Source organism: Physcomitrium patens, chromosome 17 (assembly GCF_059467195.1).
Source record: "Physcomitrium patens ecotype Gransden chromosome 17, ASM5946719v1, whole genome shotgun sequence".
NCBI lineage: Eukaryota > Viridiplantae > Streptophyta > Bryopsida > Funariales > Funariaceae > Physcomitrium > Physcomitrium patens.
In genome coordinates this window covers 10,144,404-10,163,095 of record NC_143426.1, presented here as the reverse complement: position 1 = coordinate 10,163,095, position 18,692 = coordinate 10,144,404, and the positions used below count along the sequence as shown (strand labels likewise).

The window sequence follows — 18,692 nt, the reverse complement described above, 5'->3', positions numbered from 1 at the left end:
AGAGAGGAAGATAGGTGTTATGAATATGAATATTGGCATAAATAATTAAGAAAGTAAGATAAATTAAGCAAAAATAAAAATAAATACTTTTGTTGATAACTTGTGAAAAAACTATTTAGAAGCCTTATTAACACAGTTTTGACTTTAGTAGTATATATAGGTGATTAGTAGGTTGAAAACTTGGACAACAAGTTGGCCATGTATTGTACATATGAAAAACTTTCTTCATAAGTTAGACATATATTGGATGACTTATAGAACATATCTATGTGACTTCTTATTTAGATAATATATATAAAAACAAGAGTAATGCCTTCCATATTCTTATCAATTCTAAGAGTAATAATTTTTTATTCATATCTTATTTTAGAAATTATTAGATTACTCAATTTTTTATTATTGTATTTTAAAAGTTTCAGATTATTTACTTGTAAATTAACATTTTTAATTTTTTTAACATTAAATCTTTCCTTACAGAGAGTGGACTATCTTTCTTTGTGAAAATATTTGATTTATTAATTGAGATTGTAAATTACCATCATCTAACTTGATTTGTGGATTTATTAAAATTTTATATTATTAAGATGGAAGAAAAATAAAGTATAGATACTATATTTGTTGGAAGTGAAATAGCTTTACAACTAATGCATAACTTCATAAGCTTCTCAATATTCTTAAAGCAAAAAAATTATACATTATTAATATCAATTATAGAAGTATGCTTTTGAAAGAAGCCAATAATGATGCCTAATATCTAAGTCAAGAAATTGTATACTTAAGAAAAGCAAGCACATCAACCTTATAAATAAATCTAAAATATCATGCTACTACAAGTATAAAGGAGGAAAAGATTAGTATGCCAAAGAAGTTTGATGGAATATGATCAAAATTTCAAAAATTTCTACAAGTTAAGTTTTGTTTAAGGTTACAATTCCAACATTGTCTTAATTGAGACTATTAAAGTACATTGTTGTATACTAACACAACCATTATGTAAAAGAGGAAAGAAAAAATTTCATTATATAAGAGCTTAAATAAAAATATTTTAACAAATTATCTTTAGAAATATAAATAAAAGATAAGAAGGTAATAAAAATTAATAAGTGTTAATACTACCTTCTTTTAAAAGAAACTTCTATTTACTTTGTAGGGGCATAAATGAACCAAATCAAAATAAATGAGATAAATAATTGATAAAGACATCTTTAGGAAGGAATTAAAAATAGGTTTTAGTAAAAGTTATCTCAAAATACCAAGAATTGGTACCTAAAGTCTATTTCATGTGATTTGAATACATATTAAGGTTTTGAGGGCTTTTCAAAGTAAGAGATATATTTAGTGGATTTGGATTTTAAGAAGTAAAAAGAAAATTTTAAATTTAAGAATTTCATAAGTATTGTAGAATATTTACAAGTGAAATTTTGTTAGTCTATCATTGTGTTTGTTTTGAATGAGTTTGTGAAATATGATATTAATTGAATGGTTAAATTGATGGTTATGAGAGTTTTTTTGTGGATTATGATTTGCAATAATTGAAATTTAAGATTAGTGAGGGTTTTTGCAATCTTGTAATATCTACTAAATTGATTGAAGCAAAAATACGTGACATCTATTTAGACTTAAAATTCTACACACCATCAAATGTGTGAAGAAATTGAATAGCTCAGCAAGGAGAAATTGCTATTAGAACATCAACATTTGGATTGGAAAAGGAAGGCGGTCTACATCTAAGTGATTTAGGAGCTATTTTTTTGAATTGGTGAATTGATTTTCTTTAAAATTTGTGTGCTTGTGAATTGTGATGTGAGTAAAACTTTAGTAAAGATCAACAGTTAAAATTAATATTCATTGAAGATTTTAAATAGCTATAGTAATCGATTAAGATTTACTTAGGATTTTCTTGAAATTGTTTAGGATTTGTTTAAGGTATGGTTAGGATTTAAGATTTCCTTAGGATTTGGTCTAGGATTTGATTAGAGTTTGGTTAGAATTTAGGATTTAATTGGATTTTGGTCTAGAATTTGGTTAAAATTTCATTAAAATTTTCTTAAGGTTTGTTTAGAATTTAGGATTTGATTAGGGTTTGATTAAGATTTAATTAGGGTTTGATTAGGGCTACATTTAGATTTGGTTAAGATTTACCTAAGATCTACTTAAGATTTAGTATTTTAACTGAAGGTGGTGGATGAGGTATTACTTGATATGCAAGAGGTATCAAGATTGAACTTCAGCAAATAGACTGTTGTATTAGTTGAGTAATAATTTTGTATTTGCAGAGTACTCATGTTCTTCTCTCTGACCTCAATTCTCTCCTGATGTTGGCAACACATCTCGCCACAGGTAACATTCTTTCACTACCAATGCGAGCACATTAAAATTTTCTAACTCTACCCAACTAAAAAAACAAAAAAACACAAAAAAAAATTAAATATTAAAAAATTGAATCTGCACAATCCAAAAAACAATTCTGAACTGTCCTGGATGAACACCGGATTGAGAAAAATCGTCTTCCTCTGTGCCCGAGTTGGGGGAGGAGTTCTACGGTAGCCCACATGATGTACGTCTTTACCGCCTTTGCTTGCTTAGTAACGCGGCCTTAGGATCTACGAAAACTGATAAGTGAGTGATTAGACATCTGTTTACGCATTTTGATTGTGTAACAAGCGGATCTTTGGGCCTCTCTAACGATTTCAGTCCACTCTCATCAACCATTTCAATCGTCACCGGCATTGCTGCTTTCCGAACTCCTCTTCTCCAGCTCGGCGAGTGTTACATTGTTCACAAGACACAGAATCATTCGCCCTCGTGGTTCTGCAGTGTCAACCCTAGTTGGCGGCTTCTGCGATTTTTGGGAGCACAGAATACCTACATTGCGTGAGTTTGAAGTTCTAGCTTGAAGTTGTGATCAATGTCAGGGAAGGTTTCAGGATTAGAGGCTTGAGATGTCATATCCTGCCTGCAATGTAGATTATTTTTTGAGTTTTTTGAGTTTATTTTTATTTTATTTTATTTTTTTTCATCTGTGTTGCAGCAGTTTGAGTAGTTCGGAAAAGTGCTGCTGTCCAAGTGGAGAAGATATCTGATTCGTGAACTTGATCGCCTACATTGTAGATTTTTGTCTTCACTTAACTTTGGATGGTTTAAAAGCATTGAATGTCTTCTTGAATGTCATCACCAGGATGGGGACTGCAGCTAGTCGTGAAGGGCGCTTAGAATCGGACTCTGAGGATGACGGACTTGACTCCCCTCAGAGCCCATCATCCGAGAGAAATTTTCATGATTCTGAAGCGGGAACTCCAACTCCTGCTCCACGAGAGGGATCCACAGGTTTCTCAACTCCTGACGCTACTATTTCTCTCAGGATGGGTTCACTCACCCTAGACGGGGCGATGCCTTTGTCTGGTTTGATGAAGGCCAAGCTGTATAAATATATACAAGGGAAATGGCTTGCTACTGCGAAGAATGTGGGTTGGCGATTTGTCAAAGAAGAGGATGGTGATGAGGACAATGAAGAAGACGAACAGTGGAGAAACTCTACCGTTGGTCTCAAGAATTTCACATTTTGGATGTTTGAAGTGGGTGGTGTTAGAGCTAGAGTCGACGATCTGCTGCAGATGCAGTTTTACGAAGACCAAAGGCGAGTGGATTTTGTGGCTAAAGGCGTGTGGGCATTAAAGTTTCCCAACGAAGAACAGTATCGAGCCTGTGCTATGGAGTATGAAGATGCTAAGTAAGTTGCGCAGTTTTTTTTGTGGGAATATTAACCATTGTTGATTAATGTAGCGCAATTCTCAATCTGCATTCTTAATTTGGTTGAAGAAAAATATGTACTTCCTCATTGTGTTGACACTGGAGTAATCACCATTTTTTCTTTCGTTACCGAGGACAGGTTTGAGAATACATACTTCTTGAAACCAACTGAAGCGAATAAGGTTAAGATCTTTGGAAAAGACTTCTTGGGCTGGGCTTCTGGCAAGGAGGAGGACGCCTCTGTTTGGATGGATGCCGAGGATGTGATACCAACACCTAGCAAAATAAAGGAGCTCAGAGAAACGCTTAAGACACCTTCGAAAACAAATATTCAAAGCTTAGCGATAGGTGGCATGGATCACAGTTTTCTGGTGAACGATTATGGACTAGATGTGCTGGCTAACCGATCAACTGGTCTGGAAGGTACAGGGCTGACAATCCGATTCCAGGATGGAGGAAGACCTGGTATGGGTAGCTCTGTGTTCCGAACCCCGAAGAAAGGGATGCTCATCAGAGGAGAGAGCAACATGATGCTGATTAGTCCAGCTAAGGACGGGAAATCTATTGCTGGCGGTGTTAGCCAGCTTGATATCGGAACAGGGAAGATGGTTGCAGAGTGGAAGTTTGAAAAGGATGGTACTCCCATCACTATGAGGGATGTCACCAATGACAGTAAAGGTGCACAATTGTATAGCAATGGTTCTACTTTTCTTGGCCTGGATGATAACAGACTGTGCAGGTGGGATATGAGGGATTCTCACGGAATTGTTCAGCAGCTTGCCAGCCCTGCGGCTCTGACTTGGACGGAAGGCCATCAGGTTTGTTATTCTAGTCATGCCTAGAGAGCTGTGTTTCTGGACGTGTCCTTGAAATTTGTTTGGTCATGCTCTAGTGCCTGAAGTGATTGGCCGAGTTTGTGGCAATATTGATCTGCACACTAGTTATGACGTTTTGTTTGGTCACAATCACATTCTTATAGCAGTGGTAGGACTGGTAGACAGGTGGTTTCAAATGTTTTTTTCTTAGAGGTAGTAATTCAAATGTAAGGGTTTTTCCATGTGCTTTATATTTGCACTTGAACTTTACACTTGTTGTATTCTGACTTGGCCTTGCTCCTCATCGCATCGCTTTTTCTAATTTCTCATTTGTCATGGCAGTTCACAAGAGGTACAAATTTTAGCTGCTTTGCAACAGCCGGAGATGGCAGCGTGGTTGTTGGATCTAAAGATGGCAAAGTGAGACTGTACGGCACCACCAGCATGAGAATGGTAAACATTCCTATCTTGTTCTAGTGCATCAAAAGGTCAATGACTTTGCTTTTCATCCACTGATATTGTATGCATCGTTGTATTAATGGTACGCATTGAAACTCTGTGAAATCATTCGCCCAGAAATGGTTTTCTCTAGAAGCAACAACTTGTTCTCCATCCTATTGAGGTCCAACGTTAGTTATCATGAGTCCTTGAATGTGGTTACTTCATCAATATTTGAAAAGGTTCTGAATATAATAGTCCACATTGTTAAGTGTCTTGAAAAAATTCCAAGGAGCACAACAGATATTTATATATGCCATAATTACCACAAATGTGGCTTCTTCTGTTCAAATAATTATCTTTTAAAGTAGTTGGAAATTTCCTTCCTTCACCGTGAGGCTTGCATCGAATTGTCTCTCCTCTCACGCTCAAACTGGGTTGTATCTTATTTTCTTCTGAAGTGATCGTAGTGCAAGAAGTCTTCTCAAATGTGTGATGACATCCCCCTAATTCTCTATCTGCCAAACGTGACATGCAGGCAAAGACTGCCTTTCCTGGTTTAGGGTCTCCGATTACTCATGTAGATGTCACATACGATGGGAAATGGGTGTTAGCCACCACAGACACGTACTTGATTCTCATCAGTACAGTTTTCAAAGACAAGGATGGAAGGATGAAGACTGGATTTTCTGGTCGTATGGGAGGTAAGATTGGCGCACCAAGGTTATTGAAGCTCCGGGCTTTTGATGCACATCGGGATGGCAAACAACAGAAGTTTCACGGTGGCAAATTTTCTTGGGTAAGCAGTTGGTTGCCAATACACATGTTCTCATTATAATATTCCCTCTGCCATACTTTTTTTGTTAAACAGGAGAAAATTCCTGTCCCCATTTATGCAGAATAATGGTTGCAACATGCCATATACCTCTACATCTGGTTTTGAAGTCCTTGTTCTATGATCTGTATTTATGTCAGCATTGGTTTCTCTTTTTCTTGTTCCAGGTCACAGAGGAGGGTAAGCAAGAGCGATATTTGGTGGTTTCAGCAGGAACTTTCACTGTTGTCTGGAACTTCGACATTGTGAAGGACAGCACCCATGACTGTTACAGGTACCAACCTCGTTCCGGAACCAGCACAATTTGAATTTTAAAAATATAGCGCTGTTACAAAATTTGTGATCTTAAGCTACTGTTTATCAAACTGGTTCTTACTCTGCCGAGTGCACTGAATGCAGGCAACAAGCAGGTTTGAAGAGTTGTTATTGCTACGAGGTTGTTGAAAAACCAGATTCCATTGTGCAGAGCACGTTCATGCACGAGAAGTTCCTTGACGATTCAGGAGAAGCTCCTCTGGTTGTCGCTACTCGACAGGAATTGAGCTCATTCAACATTTGATCTGTGGGCAGGATCTGATGGCATTCAACTCATTTACAAAACCCCACTGACTATCTCAAATTGCAATTCAAATAACTATTTTTCTTCGTGATCAAGTACCACTTCGAATGCCAAGGGTTGGTGGGTAATTCACACCAGACCCTGATGCGTAGTGTAAATGCGTCAGTCAAGCTCCACTGGGGATCTGTGTGAAATTATCAAGCTTTTCTTTTTCAATTTTTAAGGTTGATCAGGGCACTACGTCATGAGTTACTCATGTCTTTGAAAACTGTCCATTACTTGTATCATTATGTTTTGATTGTATATGGACTTTCGTTTTTTGAAATTTTATTTCTAAATAATTGCTACATGACGATGGACCACCAACTTTTGAAACAACAAATTATTTCTTAAATACATAAATCTTGTTAATTTGTGTAGTCTATGTTCGTGTCTTACCACAAAACAAAAGCCATCAGTTTCCACACACTTTATATATATATAAATATAAATATATATGTATGTATTTTTTTTTTCACATATTTACTTAAACAGATGGTTAACATTCATTTAATTCTTTAATTCATTATATAAATACAACTCTATACACACACTTATTATTTGTTTTACTTTCTCTTTTCTTTTAAGTATTTTTTGTTTATTTCCGCACCCAAATGACATAGGTAAGGCGCCACCCAAGAAGGAAGGCCTCCGCCACGTGTGTCCACACGTGGATCCACAAAATTCAAATTAGAACCAGGGGCCGTGCTGCTGTGGCACACGGTTTGCGGTGGCCTGAAAAGCAAAACCAGGGTGCCCATTTGTCTGCCGTAGGCAGGGGCGCTATCCAGATCCTCAAAGTGGGGATATCAAACGCGACCTGGATAGACCTAGCGCCAGAGCCACACGTCGGAAAAGCCGGTTGCCAAGATATCGGCCCTCGGATAGGGACCTCAATGTCCACCACAAGGGTCGCTATGTCATCGGAGGCGCATATCGGCACCTGGATTGAGGCTGGCAATCATTCGCACGCTGCGCCTCCTCTGAAGCCATCGGTTTTGGACCCCGCATCTGCTTCATCGTGTGGAAATTTGGTCGAGTTGGGGGCGTTGAAGCGGCAGCACTGCTACGATTGCGCTTCGTTAGAGCCACAGTTTGCCACATTTCGTTGTCGTCTGAGGAGAATCGGGCGGATTCGAGGTGAGTGGTGGTTCTGGTTTTGATGCTCAGTTAGAAGAGGGTTGTTGGCGTCGTCGGCGTTGTTGTGGTTGCGGTTGTTGTTGTTGTTGTAGAGTTTTAGGGGTGGTGCATTTTGGGTGAGAGTTGAGAGTAAGGTCGTCGAAGTGGTGGTGTATGATAGTAGAGAAGATGAGGGTGGTAAGACAGTGAGGTCGCAATTCCAGATTGAAACAGTTTTAGTTTGTGAGGTAGTCGGGGCATTTATATGGTAAATTAGTCTGATTAGATATGTGGGTCCGCTCAGGATTTTGAAAGTGGGTGGAATGGTGTAGAGAGGATGACATGGAGAGGGTTTTACTCTAGGAGGTTCATGGTGCAAATTTTTGGAGAGGACTGAATGAGTGCGGGTTATTTGACTGATATTTTTCTGTGATTTCTATCTTATTTCTATTTTTTATTTTATGTTTGTTTATTTTTTTTAGTTTTTTTCTGACTGTCCAATTTGATGCTGGTGAAGCTAAGGACACATGTGGAGTTCGGCCACAGTGCTGCTCCTTTTACTACCTGCTCGGCATCGTGGCGCCAAGTGTATGCTGTCGTTCTGGATAATAATCTAAACCTGCAAGAAATACATCAGAAGGCGGTGAGAATGAGAGTTCAGTGCGATGTATGCGAGAAAAACAAAGCGGCGGTGATGTGTTGTGCAGACGAAGCTGCACTGTGCACAAGTTGCGACACTAGGGTCCATGCTGCTAATAAGCTAGCCAATAAGCATGTCCGCGTGCCTCTTGTTGGACAGCTTGAGCCTCCCCGCTGCGACATATGTCAGGTCCGTACATTACGGTTTTCGTATTTCACCAAAAAAAAATTAAAATTAAATTAAAAATAAGATCGACATTGTGAGCACACGTACTAGGTTCCATTACCGCTTCGTTCAGTGTTTCACTTCGACACTAAATGTTCAAGAGCATTGGCATTTTAAATTGTTATTTCAAGGTGCCAGGGCTTATTCGTATGGTGTATGAAGTTGGTGTAGAAATGCATGGCACGTGTCTGAGAACTTGCCACTTCTCAAATGCCGATGGATACTTCAGGCTTGGAGCATTTATGTATCCACCTTCTAATTTTGTAAATAATTTATGTCTATGTTGTAGTTGAACCTTGGACCTTTCTTATATCTTCTTCTTAGAACAAAATTAAAACTATGGCTGCACTGGGCTTGCAAGATGTTGTTACCCATTTTTTTGTAGAGAATTTTAGGTGGTGATTCTTAGGGCGTTAGGCTGGATACAAGGCCTACACGAAATTTGCTTGATGTGTTGCTTTACCATAAACGCATCGTTATTGGTGTTTTTCAGGAAAAACCAGGTTTCTTTTTCTGCTTGGAAGACAGGGCTCTTCTCTGTCGAGATTGTGATGTGTCCATTCACAGCGCCAACAAGCTGTCCTCCAACCACCAGCGGTTCTTGTTAACGGGGACCAGGGTGGGTTTGGATTCCATCTCAGGACAAGAAGGGGCAGAGGTGGTACTGGAGGAGTCACCGAGAGTTCCTACGCCAAGCACTGCAACGTCTACTCTTCCGTCAATCTCAAAGAGCACTCTTTCCTCTGGTTCAAAGTTGAAGGACAACTCGCAACCTGTGCCAGCAAATGCGACCCCCACTCCAAACCCATCATGGTTGACTAACGGTGGAAGAAACTCAGAGCGGGCTAAGATCAAGTCAAAGCCTGTCGGCACGACTTCCGCAAACGTGTCTGACCCGCATGGTTCTTCCTTTGGAAAGAGGAATAGCATCCCAGCCGACTTCTTATCTGATGCCGTTCCTGTCTGGGGAGTGGATGAGCTCTTGAATTTACCAGAATTGGCGGAAGGTTATCACATAGGTGATATCGGTTCCTCCAAGGTACATACACTGATCAAACTTGGCGTGAACTAGATACTAGTTCAACTTTTCTGCTTTCTCTCAACTTACGTAATTGTCTTTGTTCTATTTCAAGTCTTTTTTGCGGAATTGTTTTGCGCAGTTGTTTCACCCCATGCTTCTTAATTGAAAAACTGTTATAATTGCAGGCTGACATGAACAATCTTGGTGATTACGACTGGATGGCGGATTTGAGCATGTTCGAAGAGCAGATGTACGCGGCTGGGTCGTTCCATGAAGTACCCCAATTGTCCGCTCCTGCTCCTACCGTTGGATTAACTCGTGGAGGTAGGGCGACCGCTCTCAGCAAAGGGAAAGGAAAGCAAGATGCTGCTATTGTTCCGCAGTTTGATGATGCTTTTGTCGTCCCAGACCTTGGTCTTTCAGTTAGTCCTTCGTCACCAGCTCCCGTTACAAAGCGTCGCAGAACTTAATTGAGTCCTTACAATCTCCCTTATTTATTTTGAAGTTCACCAATTTCTCCATCTTCTGTTGGGTTTCTTTACAGTGATGTATCATTTTTAGTGTCATCGTTGCAGGCAACTGTTCCATTATGCGCCAATGGTTCAGTTGGCGTATAATACTTCACACGCATTGGCTATTTTGTAAGGAATGTGGATATGTATCGTAATACCTACTCGTTGGGATACACTCACTTTCAATTAAACCAAATACTGGGTAAAGGAACCAGAATCTGTAAATGCTTAAATCTTATACTTTGTTGTATTTAAGCTTATGTGTACCATAACTGCACTTTTGCTACCTGAAATTCAGTTAGTAGTATCGCTAGGTTTCACTCTGAGGTAATTTAGGGTTTTGGATTTTTCTACTGCTATCTCGTTCCACATAGGAACTCCTTAGCTGACAAAACTATTGTAGATAATAGAGGATATCTGTGCAATCGGTTAACACAAAATAATTGCAATGAGAGCAACGGGTGGCACCGACCTCTTCACTTGCAACAGACGTGACTGTCCACATAGTGACGGTTAAAGTTCTCTACATGAAAGTTGCTAGAAAGCATTCCAATCATTGCTCCTAACCTCAGTTCCACATCTTACACTTGAATACAGGTGAGGATAAGATAATAGCCATTTTGAAATGAATTGATGAGAATGTTTGGAGAGATACAAGAGTAGTTGGAAGTAATATTCACCCACATACACAAAAACAAGAGTATATTGATGTGGTTGTTATACAAAGAGAAGTGCAGATGATAAATAGTTTCTCTTTGTTACGTTCTAAACATTGTAGCTACACTATTTATTGTAAAATACAGTCAATCTTGTGGAGAATATTGGCTATATTTAATGATTTCAACACTTTGCTTTGTTCATCATAATATTTACATAACATGAAATTTGCATAGAATTATGATCTTTATTTTTTTGTAATTTTGCAAGATCTATAGCTACTACATAAAAACCTTATCCAAGAAAACCTTATTGTATTCAAGGACAAAACCATAGTTGAAAGAAAAAGAACACAACATCATTTTTTTTTAATTATTTAAATAATTTATTAACTTTCTTGCATAAGAAAAGTAAGTCACCGCATGCTAATGCCATAAGTAAGTTGGCAATGGTTGCACAAAAGAAGAGCTTTAGTAAGGAGATTAACAAGGTTATTTGCAAATTCAATTTTTTTTTATCTTAAGTGCTTGATCACAAACCAACTCATGGATATAACTAAAATACTTTGGATCAATATGCTTTGTCATGTTGTCTTTAATGAAACCAACTTGCATTTGTGCAATATAAGCATTATTATCTTTATGCAAGATAGTTGGAGAATCATCATATAAAAGCCCACAAGTTGTTTGAATGAGTTTATCAATTGATAGCAATTAAATACATTCCTTAGATACTTCATATAAGGCAATAATTTTTGCATGATTGGATGAAGTTGCAATTATAATTTGTGTGATTGATTTCCATAATATTGCAGCTCTATGTCTTAAGAATACATAGCTTATTTGAAATTTAATTATTGCAATATCAAATTTATATCCTATATCATAATATCCAACTAATTTTAGATCTACAGATCATATGTAATATAATTCGAAGTCTTTATTGTCTTTTAAGTAATGTAATAAATATTTGATACTATTCTAATGTCGTAGTAATGGACGTGCATTGTGTCTTGCAATAACACTAACTACAAATGTAATATCTAGTCTTGTAGATGTAACTAAATATAAAAGTGTTTCTACTGCTGCAAGGTATGGATATTGATCTCTCAATGTTTCTTCCTCCTCTTCGCATGGATAGTATACATTATCACCATCACAACTATGTCCAACTATTGGTGTTGATAACGGATAAGCATCAATCATATTGAATCTTTATATGATTCATCTAATATACATTAGTTAGTAGAAAAAATTACTATCATCTGTGAAATGCATAATTTAAAGATTAATGTAAAAATTTGTTTTTTTTTGGCATTTTCATCTCAAACTCACGGATAAGTATATTAGCAGTTGTAATGCATACAAATCTAGTATCCACTAGGTTAAGATCATCAACATATACAATAATGATCATAAAACCATTTTATCTCATTTGATAAATAAACAAGGGATTAGTAGATTATTTATAAATTTATTTGTAATTAAATAATCCTAGAGATGTTAATATCACATGCATCCAAATTGTATAATTATACATGGCTTTGTATGATTTAATACCACAATATTGACTTAAAGCAGATGCATTTGCAGTTCTTTCCAAATCAAGTAGAACTTTTATATAAATATCACCATCCACAGAATCATATAAAAATGTTGTCATGATGTAATATTGCTAATAGGTGAAAGAGTGTGAAAACTATTATATTATAGAAGATCTTGGTTCAAAATATTATAGCAAATTATCTTAGAAATATACATAATAGTCAAAAGGGTAGTAAAATAAAAAAATAAAAAAAATACTAATATTATTTTTTACAAAATGGGATTCTATTTACTTTTTTAGGGCCATAAATAAGGTAAAAAAAAAGTAAATTAGAAAATTAAATGATATAAGTATGTGTAGGAGGGAATTAAAATTAGATTTTAGTAAAATTTACCTCAAGAAGCTAAGAATTGATATCCGAAGAGGACAAGCTGTCAACTTAGGTCAAAATCAGACCTTGAGGCACAAAACCACACATCTATAGTAACGCTAGGGTTCTTTTGGAGATCAAAGAATGGAATTTGGTAGTAGACTTAATAATGTTTCTATAAGCATTGAATTTGAATAATTTGGATTTGTAATGACTTTGTAAGAGCCTTACAAAGTCAAGATTGTTTTGGATGACTCAAGTTTTGGTGAAATAAACAAGAGTTGATATTTTTGATAATTTCAAGAATTTTGTAGCAAATCTATAAGTGAAACTTTGTAAGTCAATGATTATAGTTGTGCTTAATATGTATTGAAAATTTTAGCTTGATCTAATGGTTGAATTGAGGGTTATTGATGTTTAAGTGGGTTGGGATTTTGAAAAGTAGAATTTTAGGTCTAATGAGAGTTTCTAAGATTTCTTGCAATCTACTAGTTGGATTGAAATTAAAGTTATGTATTTGCATAGTAAACTTATTTTCTTATGTATATGAGAAATTTGAGATCAATTTAATGGTCCAAAGAAGGGATATTAGCATTAGAAGATTAACATCAAGGTTGGAGAAAGATATTAGCAAATATCTGAGTAGTTTTTAGGATTTTTCTTCCATTTGATAAGTGTGATTATCCTCAAATTTGTTGTACTTGTTTATAATTAAAATATTGAAAGGTATGTAAAATTATAAATAAGATCAATAGTTTATTCAAAAGATATTGAGGTTCTAAACTATCTTAGGGTTTGATTTAGGGTTTAGGATTTGGTTAGGATTTATAATTAATTAGAGTTTGATTTAGGATTTAGGATTTGGTTAGGATTTGGTTTAGGACTTAGAATTTAATTAGGATTTGATTTAGGATTTAGGATTTGTCTAGAATTTGATTGAAGTTTATTAGGATTTCACTTAAGGTTAAATTAGAACTTAATTGAGATTCATTTAAGATATATTGTGCTTATTATAATATTTTTTTAGGACTTCTTAAAGATTCTTTTAAGGTTCATTGTGGATTATCTTTCAATTCTTTTAAGATTTCTTATTGTTTCCTTTATAATTTCTTTAAGGTTCTTTTTGAGTTTGATTAAAGTTTGTTTAGTATTGTTAAGATTTAATTGGAGTTTATTTAGTATTCTATTAGAATTAGGATTTTGTTATTACAATTTCTATTCTATCTTTCACAACTAGACACCCAATATATTCTCAAGTAACACTTCACGTATTACACCAATACAGTTACTACATCTATGATATATATCTCAAAGTTGGTATGAACTACAATTCCTATAATATATCAAAATATAATTGAATCCATGATTGAAGAATATGTAGATTCATAATCAATGCCAAATCATTGGATAAATCCTTAGGCAATAAGATGAGCTTTATAGTAGCTTATTTGACTCTTAATATCTTGTTTGTGTATTAATATCATCTTATATCTCATAAGGCAAGATGTAAGAGTGTCTATAATTGAACCAAAGACTTTTTTCTTATCCAAAGAAGCATATTTTTTTTCAATGGTAATTTTTTATTTTAATCAATGAAAGCGATGCATCACTTTTTTTTTGGTTTAAGATTCAGGATCTTCTTCCTTGTAAGAAAGAGCTCTTGCAATCATGCATGCAAATGATTTATCTATTATAATAGATGGTCTATCCCAAATACCATTTATAGCACAATATAGAATAGATAATTTTATATTCAACTTATTTTTGAAATATAGCATGCATATGCTAAATGTCTAATCATTCCACATTTATGGCAAAAATGCATCTCTAATTTTTTTTCCACTGTAATTAGTAATAAAATTTTTATTCTTTCCATATGGATAGAAATAGTCATGACCATCACTACCCTAGTATTTATGAGCATATTTTCTATGTTTATATAATTTTTTCTTAGACTTTAAAATATTAAAAGCATGAGATTTTGGAACCATGGTTCCAATAGGATAAGCTTCTTTATTGCATAAGAATGGTTTATTTTGTTCATCCACAAAAAGTAGATAGGACATGAAATAAGAATGACTTTGAAATTTCATATTCCTATATTATTATGAAAATACAACAAATGTGGGAGAAAATGTAGAGAGAATTTTTTCAAACATTTTTTCTTTATAGATGCTTTATTTATATAACTGTAGTTGTCAAAAAAATACAATATATTTTACTATTGAAATCATTTAAATTTAAAAAATCCAAGACATGTAAATGTGTCTAATCGTGATGTATACACAAAAGAAAAATTATCTTTTTATGATCAAATTTGGATTTAAGATTCTTCCAAAGCTTGATTAGATCTTTCATTTTTAAATATTGATATTATAATGTAGGTACAAGATGACAACAAAGGAAAAAAATACTTTCCAATGGATAGCAAGAGGAATAGAAGTACCTATAATAGAAGATTCTTCAAACAAAATTACATCTAAGAGTTGTTTTATAAATAAATTTATTTTTACTATTTTTATTCATAATAAATAATTATTTCTATCAACAACCAATGGTTGAAATAGAAGAGCTTGAAAATATTGGAATATAGTGATAATATTTGAAAACATAGTAGAGATAGTTGAGAATGTTGAAGCACACATTGTAAATAAATTTGTAAAAAAAAATAAGATCAAGTAGAAAAGGTTGAATAAAATACACCTTGAAATGTAAAGCCAAATAAAATAATAAAGTTTAAATTAAAATCAAAAATATTAATAATTTGAGGATTTTTTTTTTTTTCACAAAAAATAGGAATCTGTAATAGAGTGCAGTAGTAGTAGTACAATGGCAATCGGTGGCAAGGTATGGCAGTTTGACCGCAAGTAAGGCGTAACAACACTAGGGTACAAGGCTCAGTAGCAATAAGGTGCAGCAATACCATAGCGCAACAACAACAAGGTTTAACAATAGTAGAATTCAGCAACAACAAGTTTTAGCAATACTAGGATTCAACAACTTTAGGGTAGAAAAAAAAATGAGAAGAAGTCAAAGAGCAAGGTGCATATAAGTTTTTAAGAATCAAGATTAGAATACAAGAGCAATTGTGTTGATAACGTGTTGAGAATGTTTGAAAAGACACAAGAGTAGTTGGAAGTAATATTCATACATACACATAAAAACAAGAGTATATTAATGTGATTGTTCCTTGTATACAAAGAAAATGATAGAAGATAAACAATTTCTCCCCACTACATTCTAAACATTGTAGCTATAGTATTTACTATGAACTACAATAAATATTATGAAGAGCGTCGACTACATTTAATGCTCTCAATAGGAACCAAGTCAATCACCAATTAATATATGAAAGATAGTCATTATATGTACCTATTACAGTATGCATACAAGGTATCTGTAACATTCAAGTAAAATAATATAAGATTTTTCAAATCATTCATAAAATTTCAAATTATGAATAAATATTTTTTCATAATTTTTAAAAAAAATTATGTGTATCATCTATTGAAAGAAATTGTCATTACTTTAATAGAAGGACTAACATATGGTACTAACAATTCATTAATCAATAATTTGTGTACTTGGTTTATTTTCAACATTTTTTTTTTTAAATAATTTTGTAATAATTTGATTAATGATTTTTTTTTCTTATGCTGCTTGTAAATAAGGAATATCTTATAAATATGTATTTTTGCAAAAACACCTCTACACTCAACCTTGTAGATGAATGTCATCTAAGAAATACTCATCTATATAGGATTGTGGCTAGGCAAAGGATTTTATTCATTGCCTATTACTTATTTGTCATCTTTTATCTTTAAGCTTAGGTTGAGCATACAAGGAGTATAATCCATTATTAAATAAATATTTATATATTTGAAACATAGAACATGTTCTATATGGGTTTATTAAATTGGTAAAAAGAGATTTTTTTTTAAACTTAAGAGAGGTCAAGTTTAAACCTAACTAGTAGTATAAATATTTAAATATATTACTTATTATTTTATCAAGTCTAATCATATTTTGTTGAAAAATTTATATCTTTCAATAGTCTATCTTCACCTTTAGACTACATTTATAGTAAAAATATTAAGATAGTTTTTATATTTCTATTACATAATAAATATGTAGGTAATATAGGCATAAATTTTGATGCTTGCAAATAAGATAATAGTTTTTATGGTTTTTTATAATATTACACAATAGAATAGGATTTTAGAAGTTTTGGATAGATGTACAATTCAAACTTTGAAGTATACAAGTTTAACTATAATTTCTTAGAATGACAATCTCTTAGAAAGAGACCCACATTTTATATTGTGCTTTGTAAATCTTGAGTATAAACCAAGACTTCAGTGTAACATGCCTACAAATACTTGATAATCATCTAGAAATCTCAACCCATATCCCAATGTCATGGTCTATTTTGCAAATTTGCATCCACTTAAGAGACTCTCAATACTAGCAAAATCTTGGATTGTTATATTATAAAAAATAAGGTTGTTTCACAAATAATTTATATAAATTCAAATAAAAATAGACTTGAATATTTTAATATTTTCTAATATCTCAATTAATACATATTTTTTATTATATATAATTCTTAATTTTTTATCCACTTACAATAAACTTGTGTCAAAATAAATATTCTATTTTATAATATAAAATAATTGAATAAATATATTTTAAAATAATTATTAAAAAATAATATCTATTTAACATCCAACAAAGATGTAACAATTTTTTTTATAAGAACACAAGTTATATATTCTAAGTATATAAGAGCTAGAATAATTTTTATAGCTAAAAGTATGATTTTTTGTCTCAAAAGTCAATCTTAAATATGTTAAAGGTTCCAATAGAGTTGGAATTGGGAGTGTATATAATTTTATTTTTCCATATACTAAGCAGTTAGTTTGTAAGGTTGGATCTCTTGTTAGCAATAGATTTTTATAAATCATATTAGAAGCCATTATTGGAAATAAGTTAGATTAATCAAATATACACGCTTTTAATACTTCAATATATATATATATATATATATGTATATATGGATATAATAGATAATGTCTCAAACAATATTTATTTGATTTTTAGAAGAAATTAGGATATATTTAAGCAAGATTTTAACTATTCATCTTCTTTAGAAAAGTACCACAAGAGATAAAGATAAGGTATTGAATTTCTGAAGATACACTTCTATTTAGAATATTTCTTCAGTATAGAAAAGAACTTTGCTTTATATTAAAAAAAATAAAAGATTGCATACTTGTTTTAGCAAAACAACATTGATTTGATGCAAATAAAGATATAATTTTATATAAACATGTAATATGAAATCAAAAGAGAAATTAAATTATCCAACCTCTTAATGGTCTATATAGTTCTTTTTTCTCCTCAAGCACCAAGGCCTTTTTATTATTTGATGACCAAAGGTTTTTTTTTGAATGATCCTAAGATAGAAGAAAAAGAAAAAATATTCGATTAAGTTTTAATAAAGGTATAAAATTTCTAACTAAGGTTAAGATATTTATTAAATTTTTATAAATAATTTTTAAAAGAATATAGTAGGAAAGCATATCAAAAGTAAAATTTATGTTTAAAAAAAATTCTTGAAGTACAATTGTTGTTACTAAAACAAAATCCATTGGTTGGATATTATAAGGAAAATCTCGCTTAAAAAAATATTTAATGATAAAAATTACATAAATAGAAATTAGAAGATCAAAGAACTAGAATCAAAGTTTTTTAGACGAAAATGGGGGATAAATGCGCCAAAGAATTCCTTCTATTAGTTACAAACAAAAGGCCTTATACATGATTGAATGTTCTTTAAGAATATTACAAAACCCAATTTTATGAAGAATAAGAGATTTAGTAGGTATAATACTCATATTGTTCTAATATACAAAGCACCTCTAGTCTCGTTAGATGTTCAATTAACATAACATCAACTAATTAATAACTCATAGAAAGAAATTATATTAAGGAAGAATGACACTTTTATTAAACTTTTAACAACCTTTGAGCAAAAAGATGCAATTTCTAACATGACTTTAAAAAAAACTTCCAGCCTTTATAAATTCATTATTTATATTTTTTAAACATATTTTTAAATAAAATAAATAAATAAATAAATAAATAAATAAAAGACTACTTTAATA

The 18,692-nt window shown here is 33.0% G+C and overlaps 2 protein-coding genes and 1 long non-coding RNA gene across 4 annotated transcripts; 2 read left to right on the top strand and 1 right to left on the bottom strand.

Moving 5' to 3' along the window:
* The first annotated feature begins 2,600 nt into the window (after positions 1-2,600).
* Positions 2,601-6,679, top strand: LOC112294025 (protein CYPRO4). Its single transcript, XM_024544108.3, has 7 exons — positions 2,601-2,874; positions 3,179-3,730; positions 3,890-4,568; positions 4,908-5,018; positions 5,542-5,802; positions 6,006-6,112; positions 6,238-6,679. The coding sequence occupies exons 2-7, from the start codon at positions 3,180-3,182 to the stop codon at positions 6,395-6,397; spliced, it is 1,869 nt and encodes a 622-aa protein (XP_024399876.1). The 5' UTR covers positions 2,601-2,874; position 3,179; the 3' UTR covers positions 6,398-6,679.
* A 733-nt stretch (positions 6,680-7,412) lies between these two features.
* Positions 7,413-10,191, top strand: LOC112294745 (B-box zinc finger protein 24). The gene is made up of 4 exons (XM_024545521.3): positions 7,413-7,576; positions 8,078-8,384; positions 8,914-9,459; positions 9,627-10,191. The coding sequence occupies exons 2-4, from the start codon at positions 8,205-8,207 to the stop codon at positions 9,909-9,911; spliced, it is 1,011 nt and encodes a 336-aa protein (XP_024401289.1). The 5' UTR covers positions 7,413-7,576; positions 8,078-8,204; the 3' UTR covers positions 9,912-10,191.
* LOC149987547 (uncharacterized) lies at positions 7,936-8,618 on the bottom strand. 2 transcript variants are annotated; one of them, XR_016497926.1, is made up of 2 exons: positions 8,482-8,618; positions 7,936-8,174 (listed from the first exon to the last, which is right to left on the bottom strand). It is a non-coding gene; the product is annotated as an uncharacterized LOC149987547 (long non-coding RNA). The 2 variants fall into 2 exon arrangements; XR_016497927.1 differs by having other exon boundaries at positions 8,469-8,605.
* Positions 10,192-18,692: the final 8,501 nt, after the last annotated feature.

Bases quoted from the DNA above. Each gene is read 5' to 3' on its own strand.
- LOC112294745 (XM_024545521.3), top strand. From the start codon at position 8,205: ATGAGAGTTCAGTGCGATGTATGCGAGAAAAACAAAGCGGCGGTGATG. The intron at 8,385-8,913 runs GTCCGTACATTA...GGTGTTTTTCAG, and splicing joins CCCGCTGCGACATATGTCAG to GAAAAACCAGGTTTCTTTTT. The intron at 9,460-9,626 runs GTACATACACTG...TTATAATTGCAG, and splicing joins GTGATATCGGTTCCTCCAAG to GCTGACATGAACAATCTTGG.
- LOC112294025 (XM_024544108.3), top strand. From the start codon at position 3,180: ATGGGGACTGCAGCTAGTCGTGAAGGGCGCTTAGAATCGGACTCTGAG. The intron at 3,731-3,889 runs GTAAGTTGCGCA...TACCGAGGACAG, and splicing joins ATGGAGTATGAAGATGCTAA to GTTTGAGAATACATACTTCT. The intron at 6,113-6,237 runs GTACCAACCTCG...CACTGAATGCAG, and splicing joins AGCACCCATGACTGTTACAG to GCAACAAGCAGGTTTGAAGA.